Below are 18,935 nucleotides of genomic sequence, written 5' to 3'. Positions count from 1 at the left end.
TACGATTATTTTCAGTTCAGTTCTAATAAGTTCAGTTCAATTCGGCTGAGTTCAGTCAATAAGCACAGGCCCTAAGTAGTGACATTCCCTTTACCTTCCCCACACCCGACCTCCACGGAAAATTGACCAAAATCAACCCTAGTGTTGACCCAACCCACACAACAATCACAAACCCATTCCCCAATCCCCACTCCCATAAACCTTCCTTGAAAAAGAAAGAACAAAAACAAAAACAAAAACAGCCAAAATGAAGAACAAAAGAGTACTAGTAACAGGTGCATCAGGCTTCTTAGGCGGCAAACTCTGCCACGCCTTACTCAACAATGGCTACTCAGTCCGAGCATTCGTCCGCCATTCCAGCAACCTCTCTTCTCTTCCCACCACCTCTTCATCCACCCACTTTCATCTTTCCTTCGGCGATACAACCGACCTCGTCTCCCTCATCAACGCCGTCTCCGGTTGCGACATCGTCATCCACTCTGCTGCTCTTGTTGAGCCTTGGCTTCCTGATCCTTCTCGATTCTTCACTGTATTTGCACCCTCATTCAATTTTGTAATTGATTGTGTTTTTTATGTTTGACTTTTATAATTGATTTTTTTTGTTGTTGAAGGTTAATGTTGGTGGATTGAAGAATGTGATTCAAGCTTGTAAAGAAAGTGAATCGGTTCAGAAGATTATATATACGTCGTCGTTTTTTGCTCTTGGACCTACTGATGGTGGTGTCATTGCTGATGAGAATCAGGTGAATTATATGCAAAGTATTTTGTAATTAATTGATCGAATATATACAGTTGACAATTTTGTAATAAATTGGTAAAATTAGGAAAATAGCATTTTTAAACTGGAATTTAGTTGATGAATATATATATAGTTGCAAGTGTTGATATATTTTGAATGATAATATAAGAATTTAATTATTGCAATTGTACTTTGAAATTAATTATTGTATTACCAATTGAATTTGTTACTATCGACTATATAGGAATGTTTAGTCGAATGGGATTAATTTGTTACAAATATAGTGTTATTGAGAAAATTCAATTAATGAGTACTTTATGTGAAACTTTGATGTATAGTTGAATTAGTTGAATATGCGTGAATTTTGCTTGAAAATTTTGTAATCTTGGGTTTTAAGTGGAGTAGAAATTGTTTATTTAATTTGTAGGTACACCATGAGAAGTTCTTTTGTACAGAATATGAGAGGTCGAAGGTAGCAGCTGATAAGATAGCATTACAAGCTGCATCAGAGGGGGTTCCGATTGTTGCAGTCTATCCAGGAGTTATCTATGGTTCTGGCAAGCTTACGGCTGGAAATGTTGTGGCTAAATTGGTGAGTGAGAAAAGTTAAAGATATTGAAATGAAGGAATGTTTACATGTGATTAATATTTTGACTATCGTGTCATCACTAGATCTTTGTGTATGCTAATGCGTCATTGATCATCTTGGATTTAGGTCTTGCAATTGCTAGTTATTGCTCTTATATACTTGTGACTGCAGTAATGTCTGACCATTTGCATAGTTTTCCAATGCTTCACTGGTTGACTGTCTCTTATTGGAATTATCCTTAGTTTGTAAGCTGCTAAATTTGCCTATATAATGGGGTGATATATGAATATTGGCTGGGAACTTGGATAAGTTTTACTTTCTGAGTGTGTGTGTGGGTGTGTGCGCGGGGGGGCGTTTGGTGTATAGCATCTAATTTCTTCTAATGGTTGAGCACGTAAAACTGTTGATCATGGTTTAGGGGTGTGGAGCCAAATATATCAGCATATCGTATGAAAGTTAGCTGTTTATGTGTCTGAATTAATCATAGCAGACAGGTACTAACACATTAGGTTACTGTAGAATGTAGATTATACCTTTAGCTGTTTTTTGATTTTGAATCTTCTATTTCATACGTGCATGACCATCAAACCTTATAGTTTTTAATTTATTTTGAACATTCTTGCCAGTTTTTAAATTCTGACCAAAGCCATAAAATATAAAAGCAACATTGATTTTTATGCCAACCTGCTATGCGTAATTGGGTACAATCATATATATTATATGTTCTATAATGTCTTCCCTGTAGGCCATTGTGTTTAGGATTGTTTATGTGCCAAGTTTACTTGTGAACTACTCAATGCTCAGCTTGCTCAAAAATCGGCTCAAGCAAGGCTGGAAGATCTTCACGAGTTGAGCCTAAGCTATCTTTGGCTCAGCTCAAAAGCTTGTGAACAGGCTTAGGAGTTTATAAATAATTATCAATTTATCATTATCATTCACAAAATGAAATTTAACCTTGGAAAAAAAAATTGCATACAATAGCTAAATATTGGTGTTAATCATTATACCAATCTTAACATTAGTGCTTCAATATTTTTCAATTTTTTTTTTTAAATATAAAAAAGCTTCAATGTTATATTTAGTTCAGATTGCTTGGAAGCAATCTAGCAGTTATAGATCCTAAGGCTGTAGTAGTTACAACCTATTGAACATAAATGATACAGAAAAAAACTTTCATAGTTGGGGAAATAATGACAGTTGGAGTAGTTACAGTGATGTTGATCATTTAGCTTGTGTTATGGACATTTGGAATTTCATGTCTGATAATATTTCCCACTGGTACTTATATTGTTTGGTTGATGTGGGAATTTAATTCCCATAGGAATTTGTTCTTCATGGGAAGTTAACTCCTTAATGAAATTCCTAGGAATTTCTTAAATGTGTTTGGTTGGCAATAAGTGAAATTGAATTTCCCATGAATTTTTGTTTACTAAGGGAGGGCTTGGGAATTTACTTCCCATGTATTGTGGGAAGTTTAAATTCTCATGAAATTTCACTTCCCGCATTTTTGCTTTTTTTGTGTCAACCAAACAACTACCCACTTTATTGATTCCCGTGAATTCCCAATTCCTCCATTTTATAATGTCAACCAAACAAGGACATTCCATCTTTTTAGAGTGAACTGCAAAGTTTCTTATTGAATTAGAGTGACAATATTTAATTACTTATAATGTTCATTCCATGGATTGTACTAAAGATAGGTGAAATAATCACATTAATATTTTCACTGACAATTATCTTCATTCTCAAATCCGTAGTGGCAGTTGGATCCTAAGTGGTTGTGACAATTACAGTGTATGAGGAATCATGACAATTATGTTTATGTTGTACGCTCTGAAAATATGTCCTTTTGGTAGTTTGATGAGGAATCATGTCTGTAATGATGTTTATTGTTACACCATCTGTTGGTCTGTTAATGATATTTTACTATTACAAGATTGTTGATGGAATTGTGTTACTATTTTGGATATCCCAAGTCTTTATTTTATAGTAGCAAGTGACTTGTCAATTGTCATTTGTACTGACAAAATGACGTGATTGAATTATTTCCAAAATTTGGTGCTCTGAAAGTTTGGCTAAACAGTATGGAATATTGGAATTGATTGAAATCATTTATCTTATTTACAATAGGAAATGTAATTGAAGTACTGCATGAGCTGCCTGTTAGGCATCTTTTGTCAAACAACTCAGACTACTTGCTGGGCTTGGTGCTTGCTCCAACCTTCATCTTTGCTGGTATACACTGTATTATGGTTTCTCCCTTCATCGACTTACCTAACTTTTTTTAATCTACTCATGTCAGTTAATTGAACGCTTTAATTGGCGACTACCTGGATATATTGGGCCTGGACATGACAAATATTCTTTTTGTCATGTTGATGATGTGGTGGAGGGACACATAGCAGCTATGGAAAAAGGTCGTCCTGGTGAACGATATTTGCTTACCGGAGAGAATGCATCATTCAAGTATGTTTTTGATGCTGCAGCTGTCCTTACCAACACGAGTAAGCCCCGTTTTAGTCTTCCCATGTGGATGCTAGAGACTTATGGATGGATCTCAGTACTTATATCACGGATTACTGGAAATTTGCCGTTGCTCAGTCCCCCGGTATTTATCAATCCCAGACTCTCAGTAGTTGGTTAATTCCTCTCCAACTGTTTGGTAAAATTTAAATGCATAACCTATGATGATCAGGTCACTTCTAAGTTAATCTGGAGCACTGTCACTTTTAGATAGAGTGCATGTTCCTAAAATGAATATGATTCTTGGGGCTGACTTCTTTTGGTGCTGCTTGTCTTCGTCAAGTCATTGTATTGTAGTTTGTGATATCAGTTATAAATGCTCTGCTATCTCGGTCTAATTTCATGCTTTATTTCCCAGCCTTGTATTCGCTTTTACTTCTTTTTGCCTGAAAATTGTACACCTTTTGACGTCTGAGTGGTTAAAATTTGGAGCAGACAGTAGCTGTGCTGCGGCATCAATGGGCGTATTCATGTGGGAAAGCGAAGAAAGAGCTTGGTTACAACCCAAGAAGCTTGAAGGAAGGCTTAGAAGAGATGCTCCCGTGGTTGAAGGATTCAGGCTATATAAAATACTGATCTGTAACATTCATCCAAACTCTCTTGTAATTGTCATGCTTTTGTAAGGTCTAAACTAATCCAATAGTGCTTAATACATTAAAGCCTTTGAGAGTGTTGTTACCTGACTCTTTTCTGTAAATAAAACTTGAGCCCGGTGTTCTTTTTTTTTTTTAAATAAGAAAAAAGAAAACATTAGGAAATCATTCTCATTCGAGGATATACAAGTTAATCTTTATGATCGACAAAGTATGTTAATCATAAGGGTAAGATCGGCATATTCATATATTATTTGGGATATTTTTTAAAATTCACTAGGATGTCCGTTAGTACTAGCTTCTTTCTTAGTCTTTCCTACTATTTCTCCATCCAACTTTCTTTCTCCTCTCTCTTCTAACTCAACATTGGCGCTTCAACTCCAAAATTTCGACCTCACTTATTCACCATCACAACAACCACTGCCATTTGCTAGCTATCTCCTCTCCCTTCGTTGCCAACATCACCTCTGTCATCATTTTGGAAATTCAAGCTTAATTGAGGGAGTTTCAATGGAGGACATGGTCACCCTTACCCTTTGGGGTTGACCATGCCTTTAATTAACCCTTCATTAATAGGGTTTTCGGACATGGTCACCCTTACCCTTTGGAGTTGACCATGCCTCTGATTTTTTTCTCCATTGATAGGATTTTCGTACATGGTCACCCTTACCCATTGGGTTGACCATGCCTAGTCAATCTTCAACACTCCTTCATTGAGGCATGTCCATATCACTTCTTCCTAGTTCCCAACTCCTAGCTCTTGACTCAAGGTTATCGATTCAAAACACATTCCTTACAGTATTCATATCAATTACTACTATGGAGTATAAATAAAAAATAAAAATGGAGGAAATATTCAATATATATTTTTTTCTGAAATATGGGAAATATTCAATATTTTTAATTTTTTTTTCTGATCAAGTGGTTAGAGCTTCCCTCTTTATTCCAAGAGATTTTAGGATCGATTCTCATCATCCATCCTATTTGAATCGGTCCCCACTAAAATTATAATCATAAAAAAATAATACAATAATAATAAAAAACACTATAGAAACCCCCCTCCCTGTCTTTTTAAAATCCTTTCTCCCGGCAAAATTTCCATCAAGTAAGAAAAAAAAAATGGAGAAGAAAAAGATACTTGTAACAGGTGCATCTGGTTTCTTAGGTGGTAAACTCTGCCACGCCTTACTCAACCACGGCTACTCTGTCCGAGGTTTCGACCGCCAAACCACCAACCTCTCCTCCCTCAACACTCCCCAGTTCGAATTCTACTTCGGCGACATTACTGACTTCTCCTCCCTCCTTGCTGCCGTCTCTGGTTGTGACTTTGTAATCCACTCCGCCGCACTCGTCGAGCCTTGGCTTCCTGATCCCTCTCGTTTCTTCACCGTACGTACTTAAACCCGTCTATTTTACAACTTAACTTCATAAAGCTATTAGCTATATTTGTTTTTGTTGGTTATTATAAATTTATTATTATTGTTTTAACTTATGCAAGAAAGATTATTAACAGAAAGTCAGAAATCAACAAATAATCAAGAACACAAGATTTACGTGGTTCACTAACAATGTCTTATTAGATACTAAGCTATGTCCATGGACTCTAACCTTCCTAGTCGTTAACAGATTCAAGACATATTCTTAGAATACGGAGTAATATTTTTGAAGGCTGACTTTTATTAGATATTTGGTTGCAGGTTAATGTCGGTGGATTGAAGAACGTGATTCAAGCTTGTAAAGAAAGTAACTCCATACAGAAGATCATCTATACGTCGTCGTTTTTTGCTCTTGGACCTACTGATGGTGGTGTCATTGCTGACGAGAATCAATCAATCAATCAATCAATCAATCAAAGCCTTAATCCCAAAAGTGGGGTCGGCTAACATGAACCAAATTTGATTATTCCGTGTAGTCATCAACATAAATCTTTCTCCTCCATCCCTTACGATCCAAAACTTCATCCTCACGTAAATCCATGCACTTCATATCCTTCCTCACTCCTTCCAACCAAGTCATCTTTGGTCTCCCTCTTCCTCGTTTAATCCCTCCATGGTCCCACTCTTCCACTCTTCGCACCGGTGCACCCTCGGGTCTCCGTCTTACATGTCCAAACCAACGCAGACGATTTTCCCTTAATTTATCTACAATGCCCGCCACACCTACTTTCTTGCGAATAACCTCATTTCTGATTCTATCTCTTAAAGTGTTTCCACACATCCACCTTAACATGCGCATTTCCGTAACCTCCATCTTTTTAATATGCTCTTTCTTAGAAGCCCAACATTCTGTACCATAGAGCAACACTGGTCTTATGGCAGTCCTGTAGAATTTTCCCTTCAACTTTAAGGGAATGCTGCGGTCGCATAACACTCCCGTGGCCGCTCTCCATTTAAGCCACCCTGACTTAATCCTGTGGGTCACGTCTTGATCAATGTCACCATTCTTCTGGATGATCGACCCTAGGTACTTAAAACATTCACTCATGGTCAAATCCTTTCCATCCAAACTCACCACTTCATTGCTTGTCCCCCTCTGAGTGCCAAAACGACATACCAAATATTCAGTCTTACTCCGACTTAGCTTAAACCCTCTAGATTCCAACCTTTGCCTCCATTGCTCCAACTTGACATTAACCCCATCCTTAGTCTCATCCACCAAAACGATATCATCTGCGAACAGCATACACCATGGAACCTCATCTTGAATTGGTCTAGTTAATTCATCTAGAACCGTTGCAAAAAGAAAAGGGCTTAATGCAGACCCTTGATGCAATCCGATTGTAATAGGGAAATCTTTTGTCAACCCTCCGCATGTCCTCACATTTGTTGACACTTCCCGATACATATCCTTAACTAGGTCTACATACCTTCGTGGGATACCTTTCTTCAACATTGCCCACCAAAGTATCTCTCTTGGCACCTTGTCATATGCCTTCTCTAAATCAATAAAGACCATATGAAGATCTTTCTTCTTTACCCTATAAAACTCCATCATTTGTCTTATCAAATGGATTGCCTCCATAGTAGATCTCCCAGGCATAAAACCAAATTGGTTATCTGAAATGCTTGTGCATGCCCTCAACCTTAATCAGGTGAATGAAATTAGATGAGAGTACAATTTACGCAAATTAATTGGTAATTTCGTAGCACAAACGATATATGCGAATTGCAAAGTCAAAATAATTGTATAAAATATTTACAAAGTCATAGTTCTTGCTTTTGAATTGGATAGGTTTTTTTTTATTTTTTTCCTGGTATTTTTAAAAATATCTGATTTAAAAAGAAAAATACATCATCCGTTTTCGAATATTGCTGTTGATAGCTTGGGTATATATATTAAAGATGAATATAGAAGAGAGAAATAAGAAGAGGAATCGTGTAATGAGAAGAGGTACATAGAAAGTAATTGATCACAATTGAATTCAAAATGATTCCTAGGCCTAGATTGGAGTTTGAGCAGTAGATTACTATAGTTAATCGAAATCGAAAGAGATTAATCAAATTAATTTGTATGCTAAAATAGTAAGGGAATTTGGGGATGAAAATGTCCTAGTACAAAAAGAACTAACAAAAGGACAAATTAATAGGAATATTTGACAAACATAATGACAAATTCTGCTAAAAGGTTGATACTCTGGCTCTAATCATTGCAAGAATGCACACATTCATCCTATTTTTATACTTGCCATATTAGGTAAGTTGTTATTATAGGTATTAGAGAGATCGCGTTTTCAAAATTGAGTATGTAACACTTGTTATGCAACTTCAAATAAGACAAATGTAGCATAGAGGAAGTATGCAATTTATTCTACTTAGTATTTTATAAACTTGATAAACATATAGTCGCAAAATGGTAAACATTTTTGAATGACTTATTGTTTATTGAATTTTTAGGTTCGAGTTAAAGGATTTGTACCACTAATTGAATTTGTTTGGACAAATTATGAATGATAGTTGTATGAGCTTCTTATATTATGTTACCGATTAGTGTTTTTGAAAAAGTTCACGTTTATGATTAAAACTTTGATGGGTATACTATAAGTTTGGTAATCTTAGCTTGGGTCTTAAGCGAAATTGAAACAATAGATTTATTTTGTAGGTGCACCATGAGAAGTTCTTTTGTACAGAGTATGAGAGGTCGAAAGTTGCAGCTGATAAGATAGCATTACAGGCTGCATCAGAAGGGATTCCCATTGTCGCGGTTTATCCAGGAGTTATGTATGGTTCTGGCAAGCTTACCACTGGAAATATTGTTGCTAAATTGGTGAGTGAACGCTAGTAAAATTAATTATAAAATCGTTACATATTATTAAATTTTTGAGTACTAAATCACTTCATCATTAGATGTTTGTTTTTGCTAACGAGTCATTGATTGTCTCAAAGGGATTTAGGCCATATCAAGTTCTAGCTTCTAGGAACGAACACAGTAGATTCATGAAGATATTTAACTGATCATACATTTGGTCTTTAATTTGCTGGGGTTTGTGCTTGTTCTTACCTTTATCAGTAAATTCATTTTTTTTCCTACTGTCAGTTAATTGAGCGCTTTAACTGGCAACTACCTGGTTATATTGGGCATGGAAGTGACAAATACTCTTTTAGTCATGTTGATGATGTTGCGAAAGGACACATAGCAGCAATGGAAAAAGGTCGTCCTGGTGAAAGATACTTACTTACCGGAGAGAATGCATCATTCAAGTACATTGTTGATGCTGCAGCTATCCTTACTAACACGAGCAAGCCCCGTTTGAGTCTTCCTATGTGGATAATAGAGGCTTATGGATGGATTTCAGTACTTATTTCACTGGTTACTGGAAAGTTGCCATTCCTCAGTCCCCCGGTATGTTTAATTGAATAATCGATGATCAGATCAATTCCCAGCCTTTTATTCCCTTTTACAAAAAATACCCTTTTGTTACAACTAAAAAGTAACGGAGGTAACACTTCATTTTTCTTTTGGTTTGAAATTGTACTCGTTTTGACGTCTAAATTTGGAGCAGATGGTAGCTGTAATGCGGCATCAATGGGCATATTCATGTGGGAAAGCGAAGAAAGAGCTTGGTTACAACCCAAGAAGCTTGAAGGAAGGCTTAGAAGAGATGCTGCCTTGGTTAAAGGATTCAGGCTATATAAAATACTGATCTATAAATTTAATCCAAACCCCCTTTGCAATTGCCATGCTTAAGCATCTGTTGGATCAAAACTGATCTGCTAAAGCTGTTCCTTGATCTTCTTTTATTTTATTACTACGAAGTACATATTTATTTTAAGGGAAATTTGTCAAAGATCAACTTTTAAAACACTTTTATTATTTGTGAAAAACCACATTATTTTTTTCTGAAAAAACACACCTAAAACCCGTTTTATTAACACGCAAAAAAAAAAAAAAAAAAAAAAAGGCTTTTGACAAATTTTCCTTATTTAAATTGGTGTCATCGTTGTACCTATTCTTCATATTATAATTTTTACTTCGTATATTATTAGTTCCACGTCAAAATAAAAACATTGGCATGTCAATAAAAATAAATAAATAAAACATTACGCTCTTTGTATTGGCCAAATGAGAGTAGTTGAATTCTTTGCAATTGATTTCTCTGGATTCATTACGTTTGATCTCTTATATTTAATCGATGACAATAAATACGAAGTATATAATTAAGATAATTTTGAATAAATTTAATAAGTTTGATTGTAATTGAATCAATATATACATACATACAAATAAACGCTTAGAGACACTTTAAGAGTAGGGATCGCTTACCTTTTCCCTTTCACTTTAATATAAAGTGTCTGACTCACAAATATCGAACAAAAAAAAAAAAAAAAAAAAAAAAAAAAAACCCATAAAAGTTAAGATATAGTCATAATCATTCTCCTTACCTTACAAAATAAAAAATAATAAGGCTTCCAAAAAGAAAAATAATAAATAAATACATACGTACGTACGTGCAAGCATAACTTTAAATAAAAAATACTAGTTTTGTGCGTATACGATGCTCGGGTTGTTAAAATCTAATATATATATATATATATAGGGAGAGGCTCATGTGAGAACACCTCTCTTATATGAGAACACCTCTCTTATATGAGAACACTTTATATGTGAGAACACATGTATGTTCTAATATGTTAAGGTAGATGTTATGAAAATAAACTATTCCCATCATCCTCAACCTCAACATTCTCTCTCCTCTCCCTAACACCACCACTGCCACCATCACATGTCTCATAACTTCCCACGCACATTTGTGATAAAAAATGTTAATGTTGAGGTTTCAATTTTAAATCCAACCTACCATCTTCAACCTCAAACATTCTCTCTCTTCTCCCCACCAACACTATACAATCTTTAGCTTCTCCGTCACCACCACCGCATGTTATATAGCCTTTACGTCGCCACCTCCACCACCAACACTCTTTCTCTTCTTCCCACCATCATGGCTACCAATCTCTCTCCTCTCCCACGACAACCACCATCACCACATGCTTAAGAATTTCGTGTATTTTGTATAAACTTCTGAATAATTACAATCGAGAATTCAAGTTGTGAAGCTTAATGAAAGGTAAACCAAGCTTAATTGACACTTTAATATGTCAAATCAATTTTTTTTTCATCCAAATCAATCAAATTGGGAAAATTATATAGAGTTTGAAATTTCAAGGAATTATAATTGATTTAAGAAACAAAACAACAATTCAGCAATTTTATGTTACATTAAAAATCAATAATAAATTGATTTCAAATCAATTCGTAGTAAAAATCGAATTTCAATTCCTGTTCAATATTAACGAATAATGTTCAAGAAAATTTAAGTATGTTCTAAAAACTATTACAGATGTTCTAAAATACGTTGCATATGTTCTAAAAAAGATTGCATAGGTTCACATTTGTTTTTGAGTTTAAGGTCTTAAAATTTGAGTATCGTGTTCAAATTAAAACTATATTCAGTAAAGCTAAGTTTATTCTTCTAAGAAATATTACATATGTTAAGAATCATTGAGTCTAGGTTCTAAATTTATGGGCATTTTGTTCTAAAACCTATGCTACAAAAAGTTAAGTGTGATGTTCTAAAAGATGTTGCATATGTTCTAAAAAGTTCTTCTAATGTTTTAAATTTTATTAAAGTGTTCTCATATAAGTATAGTAATCTCACATATAAAGGTGTTCTCACCGGATCCCTCCCCTATATATATATATATATATATATATATATATATATATATATATATATATATATATATATATATATAAAGGGGAGTTTTTTCCCAAAATTTTAGAACGTCACGTAGGATTTTTATTTTTAAAAAATTATTAGAGCGCCACATAGGATTTATATTTTTAAAACGCTACAATAGGATTATGCCACCTAATATAAGATTAGTTAACGTGCCACGTAGGATTATAAATTATAGTTTATCCAATAAATAATTCAAGTGCCACATAAGCAAAATTGACTAATGAGATTTTAATGGTTACATTAATTAAATACGAAATATTATCTTTTGAGATTAGGAATTTATCTAATATTTTAAAACAAATACGGAGAAAATGATATATTACGTACAACTAATAAAATAACAAATGTAATCACATAAATATGAAAAATATTTTTTTAAAAAATTAGATCGACCCGTGCATCGCACGGGCTTCATCTAGTTATATTAGATTGTGAAGTATATTATTTTAATTGATTATAATATATTATAAATAATGGATATGGTACATTTTGAATTAATTCATTCGCTCCAAAAAAAATATTATGATACAAAAGATAAATTTATATGATAATTTATAAGAGTTATAATCTAATTGTTTTTTTTAATGAAATTATAATCAGCTCGTCTTGTGTGCGGTCGGCCACACCGTGTGACAACTTAAAGTAACCCCTATAAGATTAATAAAGTAACCCCTGTAATACCGACCGGGTAACCCTTATAACACTGCCCAAGTCACTCTATAACAATGACAAAGTAACTCCTTTAACACTGACGAAGTAACCCCCATTACAATAGCGAATTTACCCTTATAGTGGTTGGCCACACAGTGTGGCCAGCCACATATAAGACTTTGTTAATTATAATTAATTAACAATTTTATCCTAAAATTCTATCCGAATTTGATTAAAAATAGAATTATAAACTAACTTTTATCCTACAAATAAAATTCTATATAACTTTATCTTACATGCCGCGACAATTGGCGAAAAGTTAAAACGTCAAATGTCGTCGCTTGGCTAAAAGTTTAGCTTTATATATTCACTTTCTCAAAAAAATAAATAAATAAATAAATATTGATTTTAGATTAAGTGAGGGAAAAAAATAATTTTGGGTGGGCTTTTCACAAAAAAAAAAAAAAAAAAAAAAAAAAAAAAAAAAAGGGGGTGGGCGAGGTGGAACTGGGTTGCTAATTGAAGGCAATTCAGCCTAAATTCCAAGAAAACTCGAACGTTTTTTTCATCAATAAAAAAAACCTCTGCATCATCAATCGTGTCACAACCCACAATCTCAACTACAGTGACTCAACTTCACACTTCACTAAACACTGCCATTCAAACGGTCGACTCCTCACATTATTCAAATTCACAAATCCTCTCTCCTTCTTTATATACAAACACACCCTTATATTTCTCAATTTTCTCTCCTCTCTTATAATCCTTAAAAAAAAATACCATTGTAAGAAAGGAAAAAAAAATAAAAATGGGGATTGGAAAAACGTCATATGAAGAGCGTCGCCAAAAGAGGGTGGAAGAGAACAAGAAACGCTTGGAAGATCTCAATCTCATTCATCTTTCTCAAGCTCTCAAAAATCTTTCCCCCAAATCGTCTCCGGTATTACCATTAATTGTCGCATTAATAGTGTAATTTGAACTAGTAACGTTAAACCCCGACTCGGGTTTTGTTTATGTGTTATGTAGATGATGAATTACTGATATTTGTTTTTTGGGATTTTTTTATGAAATGGGCAGATGAAGAAGGTTGGTAAGGCTCGTATAGTTGATAAACAAACAATTGAAGTGAGACGATCTGCTCGGGTTGCTAGTAATCCTGCCCTTGTTTATGCTGAAATTTCATTACCTAGATTTTCTTCACCTAGAAAGTGGGTTCATTTTCAATTAATTTTGATGGGTTTTATAAGAAAGTTTTAGATAAATTTACATTTTTTTGATGGGGTGATTGTAAATGTATGTAGGAATTATGGAGTAGTGAAAGCAAGAGATTTTACGAATCGAGTGATAGCAAGTGATGATGTGAGAGAATATGCAATTGAAGAAGCAGAGAAGCTGAATGCTAAGCTTGAACAAGAGGGCTTTCCTACTCTTGTTAGACCCATGCTTCCTTCTCATGTCACTGGTGGTTTTTGGCTGGTAACTTTTTTTTTTTTTTTTCTCAATTATTTGTCCATGTTATGTTTTTTTGTTGACACGTTTTGACTTGACAAGTTTTGATTGTTAAAATTGGTTGTCGGTCTTATAGTTTGGACCTCTCGTATTTAAAATATGACATGATTTTATGAGTAAACCATTTTAATTTATGTGCAAATTGTATTTGATTGTATCCTCTTTAACTCTTTTGGTTGACACGTTTTGACTTGGTGAAATTAGTTGTTGAAATTAGTTGCCGGTCATATAGTTTGGGCCTCTCTTATTTAAGAATATGACATGATTTTAGGGGTAAGCCATTCTATAGTTTAAGTGCAAATTGTATCGATTGTATCCTCTTAGAGTTGGTTAATTTACTATTCAACAAGCGTGTATTAACTAATAAGAGAAATTAGCATATGCGACTATTAATTCCGGACATGCAAGGTAATGTACATTATCCCACCTTATGTTGAGTCACTTGTTTGCGTCACAACATTTTCAGTGTAGATATGTTTGTTGGGTTATTAAAATGCTGTTTTCAATAATATGAAATGAACCATTAGTGTGTTAGTTAGGTAAATATGATATTTTATACTGCCGTTTACTGCAGGGTCTCCCAACTGATTTTTGCCGGAGGAGCCTACCTACAAATGATGGAATGGTGACATTGGTAGATGAAGAAAATGAGGAGTATCCAGTTGTTTACCTGGCTCGAAAGCGCGGTCTTAGTGGAGGCTGGAAGGGTTTTGCTGAGTCTCATGAACTTGTTGATGGGGATGCTGTTATTTTTCAAGTGATCAGTAGCTCAGTTTTAAAGGTAAATCTAAAATTTGTATAACTTAATCCTTAGTTCATTATATAACAAAATTTCTGATGAAATGTCTTATACTGTAAATGCAGGTCTATATTATAAGGGGAAGTGGGCAAGATTCTGGTACAGATTAAGACAATTATTTGGAAATCATGCTCTAAAATATAAATATAGGTAAATTATGCATCTTTTATAGTTACTGTTTTTTATGCAATGCAAACTTTTGCTGCATGCTCTGATGTTATGTAGTTCTTTGGAAATCATGCTCTAAATTGTAAATATAGGTAGAATATGCTTCTTTTTATCTATACTGATTCTTCTGCAATGCAAATTTTTGCTGCATGCTTTGATGTTATCATGTTATGCAGTTATATGAGCACTCTTCCATTGTGTGTGTTGTTTAATCACTTGCGCAATTACGCCTATTTGGTAGGCAACAATAAATGGTGGTAAGTGTGTTACCGCGTACCATGAGCTATATAGGCTATTCTAGACCTTGGGTGTGAATGGTATGATCGTCCTGTTCAATTCGACCATAAAAGCCAGTATCATGTTAATAATGGGTTGAATTGTTGTTCAATATTGTAATGCTAATTTTGTTATGCTATGTAGGCATGTAGCACATAATTGCCTTCAAATTTTCTTATGGTAAACATAGACATGGCGCGATTTATAATAATGTGCTGCTCTGTTATTGATCTTTTTCTTGTTAATATTGCAGGTAAACATCATCAGTTAGAATCGAGTAGGAAATTTGAGTAGGAAAATTGTGCTGATATTTATGGAAATGTCTTCAATCCAACTTTTTGGTACAACATGTATTAGTGATGATCATGAATGGATTTTTGTATAGCCTTTGTTTGGTCAAGTGGAAACACTCCAAAAAATTTCCATTATGGAACTTAATTTTATATTAGATCGGAAAGGTACACGATCTAAAATTTTTATCAAATATATGTGTATGGAATAGATGTTCAATTATGGTAACATAATAGATGTGAATTAATCGAGTTGTATCCTTCATTTTGCTATCTATGAATTAACATTTATATCACTATTACTTTAACGAATCTTAAATTAGATGATATAGATTTGGTGATTTTGTTGTAAACCACTATTTCATGAAAACAAGGTGGAGTCGAAAGCTCAAATGTAAAATCTTCTTCTATGGAGTTTTTTTGTAATTTGAAGATTCCCAATTAATTTCTTAATTTCAATGAAAATTTTATTTGTAGGGGACATGAGATGTAAGATAACATTTGTGCCATGTCTCACAACATACTAAATTCACCCCCAAAAAAAAAAATGGAAAATCTAATCCTAGAAAAAAGAAAGTGGCCGGTCACGATCTTAGGGGCTACGAGTCAAGTTATAGATTAAAGAATGCAATTGCCAAGGATCTATAATGTGCCACTCAATAAAAATGATGAAGGCTTGAACTTAACCTCACAAGAAATAGCAATTACTAACTCTAAGCTTCATGTCTACTATGAAGAGCAATATCATCTTACCACGAATAAGTGAAGTAGTAATTCATGGTCCCAAAGTTCTTAAATCGACTACCTTAGCATGCAATCAAGCTCCCACACCAAAACCTCTGTTGCAACGTAAAACTCGACATCATACACCAAAATAAAAGAAAAACTAGGCCTAACTTAAGCTAGCGAGAATAGCTACTGTATTTATCAAATTGTTGTGCTCAGGGAAAGAAGCTGCAATTGGCAAAGCCTGAGGTTGAGGGTAATGTCCAAAAGCTAACAAGAAGAGATGACATTTATCTTATGTAATTACGACTCCAGCAACTCTAAGCCTTACCAATAACTTACACATCTCCTATCTACAATAGTGAGCAACAACCAGAAAAAGCATATGAAAACCAATGACATTCCGTCACTTCTAGCAGATAACTCAGCTGAAGGACAGCAAATTCGGAGTATAAGATAATCTGATGCTAAGACCTCACTAAAATTAAATTCTGGAATTCCAAACAACAGCATACTGCAAAGTAAGTTGTACTTTCAAGCATATATATTCATAGTTTTACATACAATTCAACTATAACTAGAAGCCATAATAAAAACTTCCAGCTCTAAATCAATATAGGTTATTATCAATTTATCACCAATCACTGCCAAAAAAAGCAAAATGCAGTATCATTATCGTGCCTATTTCATTTTGGCTTCAGTAAACAAAACATGGCGATTAACTCGAGGATCAAACTTACGGAACTCGAGCTTCTCTGGAACCTTCTTAGGGTTCTTCTTTGTTACATAGAAGAATCCAGTACCAGCCGATGAGACAAGCCTGATAAATATTGCACCACCCTTGGCCTTTCCCATTTTTCAAGTTCACTCAAACAAGGCCAGTTACACCTGCAAATTGAGAATTTCAAGTATCAATCTTTGGTATCTAACCCCTAATAACAACAAAACAATAGTTTGTGGATACAAAATCATAACCATCCATTAGACAGTCAAAAAGAAATATAAGTGATTTATTAAGAAACGGAGGATTGGAGATACCAAATATCCGAGCATGAATCAAAATTGATCTAAATAACTTTACTTTTATTGTTTCAAATGCAGCTTAACTTCTCACAAAAAGTGTCAAATATCTCTTCCCATTAGATCAGATCCCTAAATAATACTTCGTATATAAGAAGCCACAATTAAAAAAGAGTGATAGCTTCAATTCCTCAATATCACAAGTTCACAGAATGAAATGTACATCACTCATTCAACATTTGAACGAATCCAGGGTCACAAAAGTGCAGTGGAAGATGTAAATTAACCATGATAATAAGCAAATCAAACAAGTAAGAGACAAACAAGGTTAACAGAGAATCAGAGATCACCATACTTTATTTTAAGCATGAAAAATAACATGTAGTGTTATCTTATGAAGGCTGGTAATGGCCATGAAAATAGCCTCGATAGAATTTGTAGGATTACTTTAGCTGTTTGGCATACGTAGGGTGGTGGCGAAAATCAGCAAAAAAGATAGGCTATGGTAATGTGTGAAATCACCAAGTAATAGAAGAAAAAAAGCCGAAGACACAACAAAATCTCCCATTTCATAACAGAATATTTGAGATCATAAACTTCATGTGTGTGCAAATAGATTTATAGTAATGCAGCCTATACCCGAGCTCAGTTCAGCCTATATGTTCTCTAATCTCTATTACATCCTCCTCACAAAGTCACAATCCAGGCTCGATAAGGGTAACACAAGTCGGGCCATGAGTCGAGACAAAATAAGTCCCAAATCAATAGTACTACCTCTGTTTCAAATTATTTGCAACGATTACACGCTTTGTATGAAATCATTGCAAATAAATTGAAACGGAGGTAGTACATTATCAGTCTCAAAGAGACTCAACCATCAATATTTGTCACTATGCCCACCATCAAATTATGTCAACTCAAACAAGAAACTAAACTAAACCCAATTGAAATATTTAATGTGGATTGCAAGATCAACTCTTGTCTCTAGTATTCTTCCTAATTAATCAATGAATAGAGCTCAAACCTACATACTTCGAATCTTAGATATTTTACCCAGGTATAAATTATTGAGCTAAAACAAATTAACCCAGAAAAGTTGAGTAAAACAACTAGAATTGCAACAATAAATAGATAAATCCAATTATCAAAACATAAATCACCAGACATTCACCAAGAAAAGATTGAGCAAAAACAAACAAAACCCAGATAAACTAAACCCTTAATATTGAAATCAAAAGGATGAGAGAGACGGACAGTGACAATCAACCCAGAAATTCAAATAACAAGATTACAAGAACACTACCTTGTTCGATAACAAATAGGGTTACAAATCAAGCAAAATTAAAGGGAAAAATCTGAAAATGCTTTGCACTAATAACAAATAAACTGACTCTTTTTCCCGGAATCGTTTGATATTCAGGTGAATCAGATTCGAGCTTCAAGTTGTAGATTCGTAGATTCGAGCTTCAAGTTAACTTGCTAGCTTTTCTCAACTTGACTGCTTCGCTTCTTAAGGCCACGGTGTTTGGTTCACAAAATTTAACTTACTCCTAAATATGGCTCTGGGCCGTGTCGGGTCGTGCCTCACTTCCTCATGTCAGCCCGACAGCGTAAATTTTAAGATGCACCACATCTATATTTTTGAAAATTCAGTAAAAATATTTAAACAACTATAAATTTTGAACATTTAGTAAAAAAAAAAAAATCTGAACATCGCAAAATGAACATTTAGTAAAAAATTTGAACAACTGCAAATTTGCAATGCACGGCCTCGATACTTTTGAAAATTTAGTATAAAAATCTAAACAGTTGTAA

General features: G+C 34.2%; 3 protein-coding genes across 3 annotated transcripts; all 3 read left to right on the top strand.

Annotated features, from left to right (window-relative positions):
* Window positions 1-239: 239 nt before the first annotated feature.
* LOC145614816 (uncharacterized) lies at window positions 240-4,612 on the top strand. Its single transcript, XM_081669879.1, has 5 exons — window positions 240-529; window positions 612-743; window positions 1,167-1,331; window positions 3,631-3,936; window positions 4,287-4,612. Exons 1-5 carry the CDS (start codon window positions 248-250, stop codon window positions 4,425-4,427), a joined length of 1,026 nt encoding a protein of 341 aa, XP_081526005.1. The 5' UTR covers window positions 240-247; the 3' UTR covers window positions 4,428-4,612.
* A 951-nt stretch (window positions 4,613-5,563) lies between these two features.
* On the top strand, window positions 5,564-9,584 carry LOC145613804 (uncharacterized). The gene is made up of 5 exons (XM_081668853.1): window positions 5,564-5,833; window positions 6,142-6,252; window positions 8,543-8,707; window positions 8,978-9,283; window positions 9,444-9,584. Exons 1-5 carry the CDS (start codon window positions 5,564-5,566, stop codon window positions 9,582-9,584), a joined length of 993 nt encoding a protein of 330 aa, XP_081524979.1.
* A 3,551-nt stretch (window positions 9,585-13,135) lies between these two features.
* LOC145615440 (B3 domain-containing protein At5g42700-like) lies at window positions 13,136-14,790 on the top strand. Its single transcript, XM_081670512.1, has 5 exons — window positions 13,136-13,272; window positions 13,410-13,540; window positions 13,634-13,808; window positions 14,416-14,622; window positions 14,706-14,790. Exons 1-5 carry the CDS (start codon window positions 13,141-13,143, stop codon window positions 14,748-14,750), a joined length of 690 nt encoding a protein of 229 aa, XP_081526638.1. The 5' UTR covers window positions 13,136-13,140; the 3' UTR covers window positions 14,751-14,790.
* Window positions 14,791-18,935: the final 4,145 nt, after the last annotated feature.

The sequence above is a fragment of the Chenopodium album genome, chromosome 25 (assembly GCF_948465745.1).
Source record: "Chenopodium album chromosome 25, dcCheAlbu1.1, whole genome shotgun sequence".
NCBI lineage: Eukaryota > Viridiplantae > Streptophyta > Magnoliopsida > Caryophyllales > Amaranthaceae > Chenopodium > Chenopodium album.
This window is presented reverse-complemented; position numbering and strand designations above follow the sequence as displayed.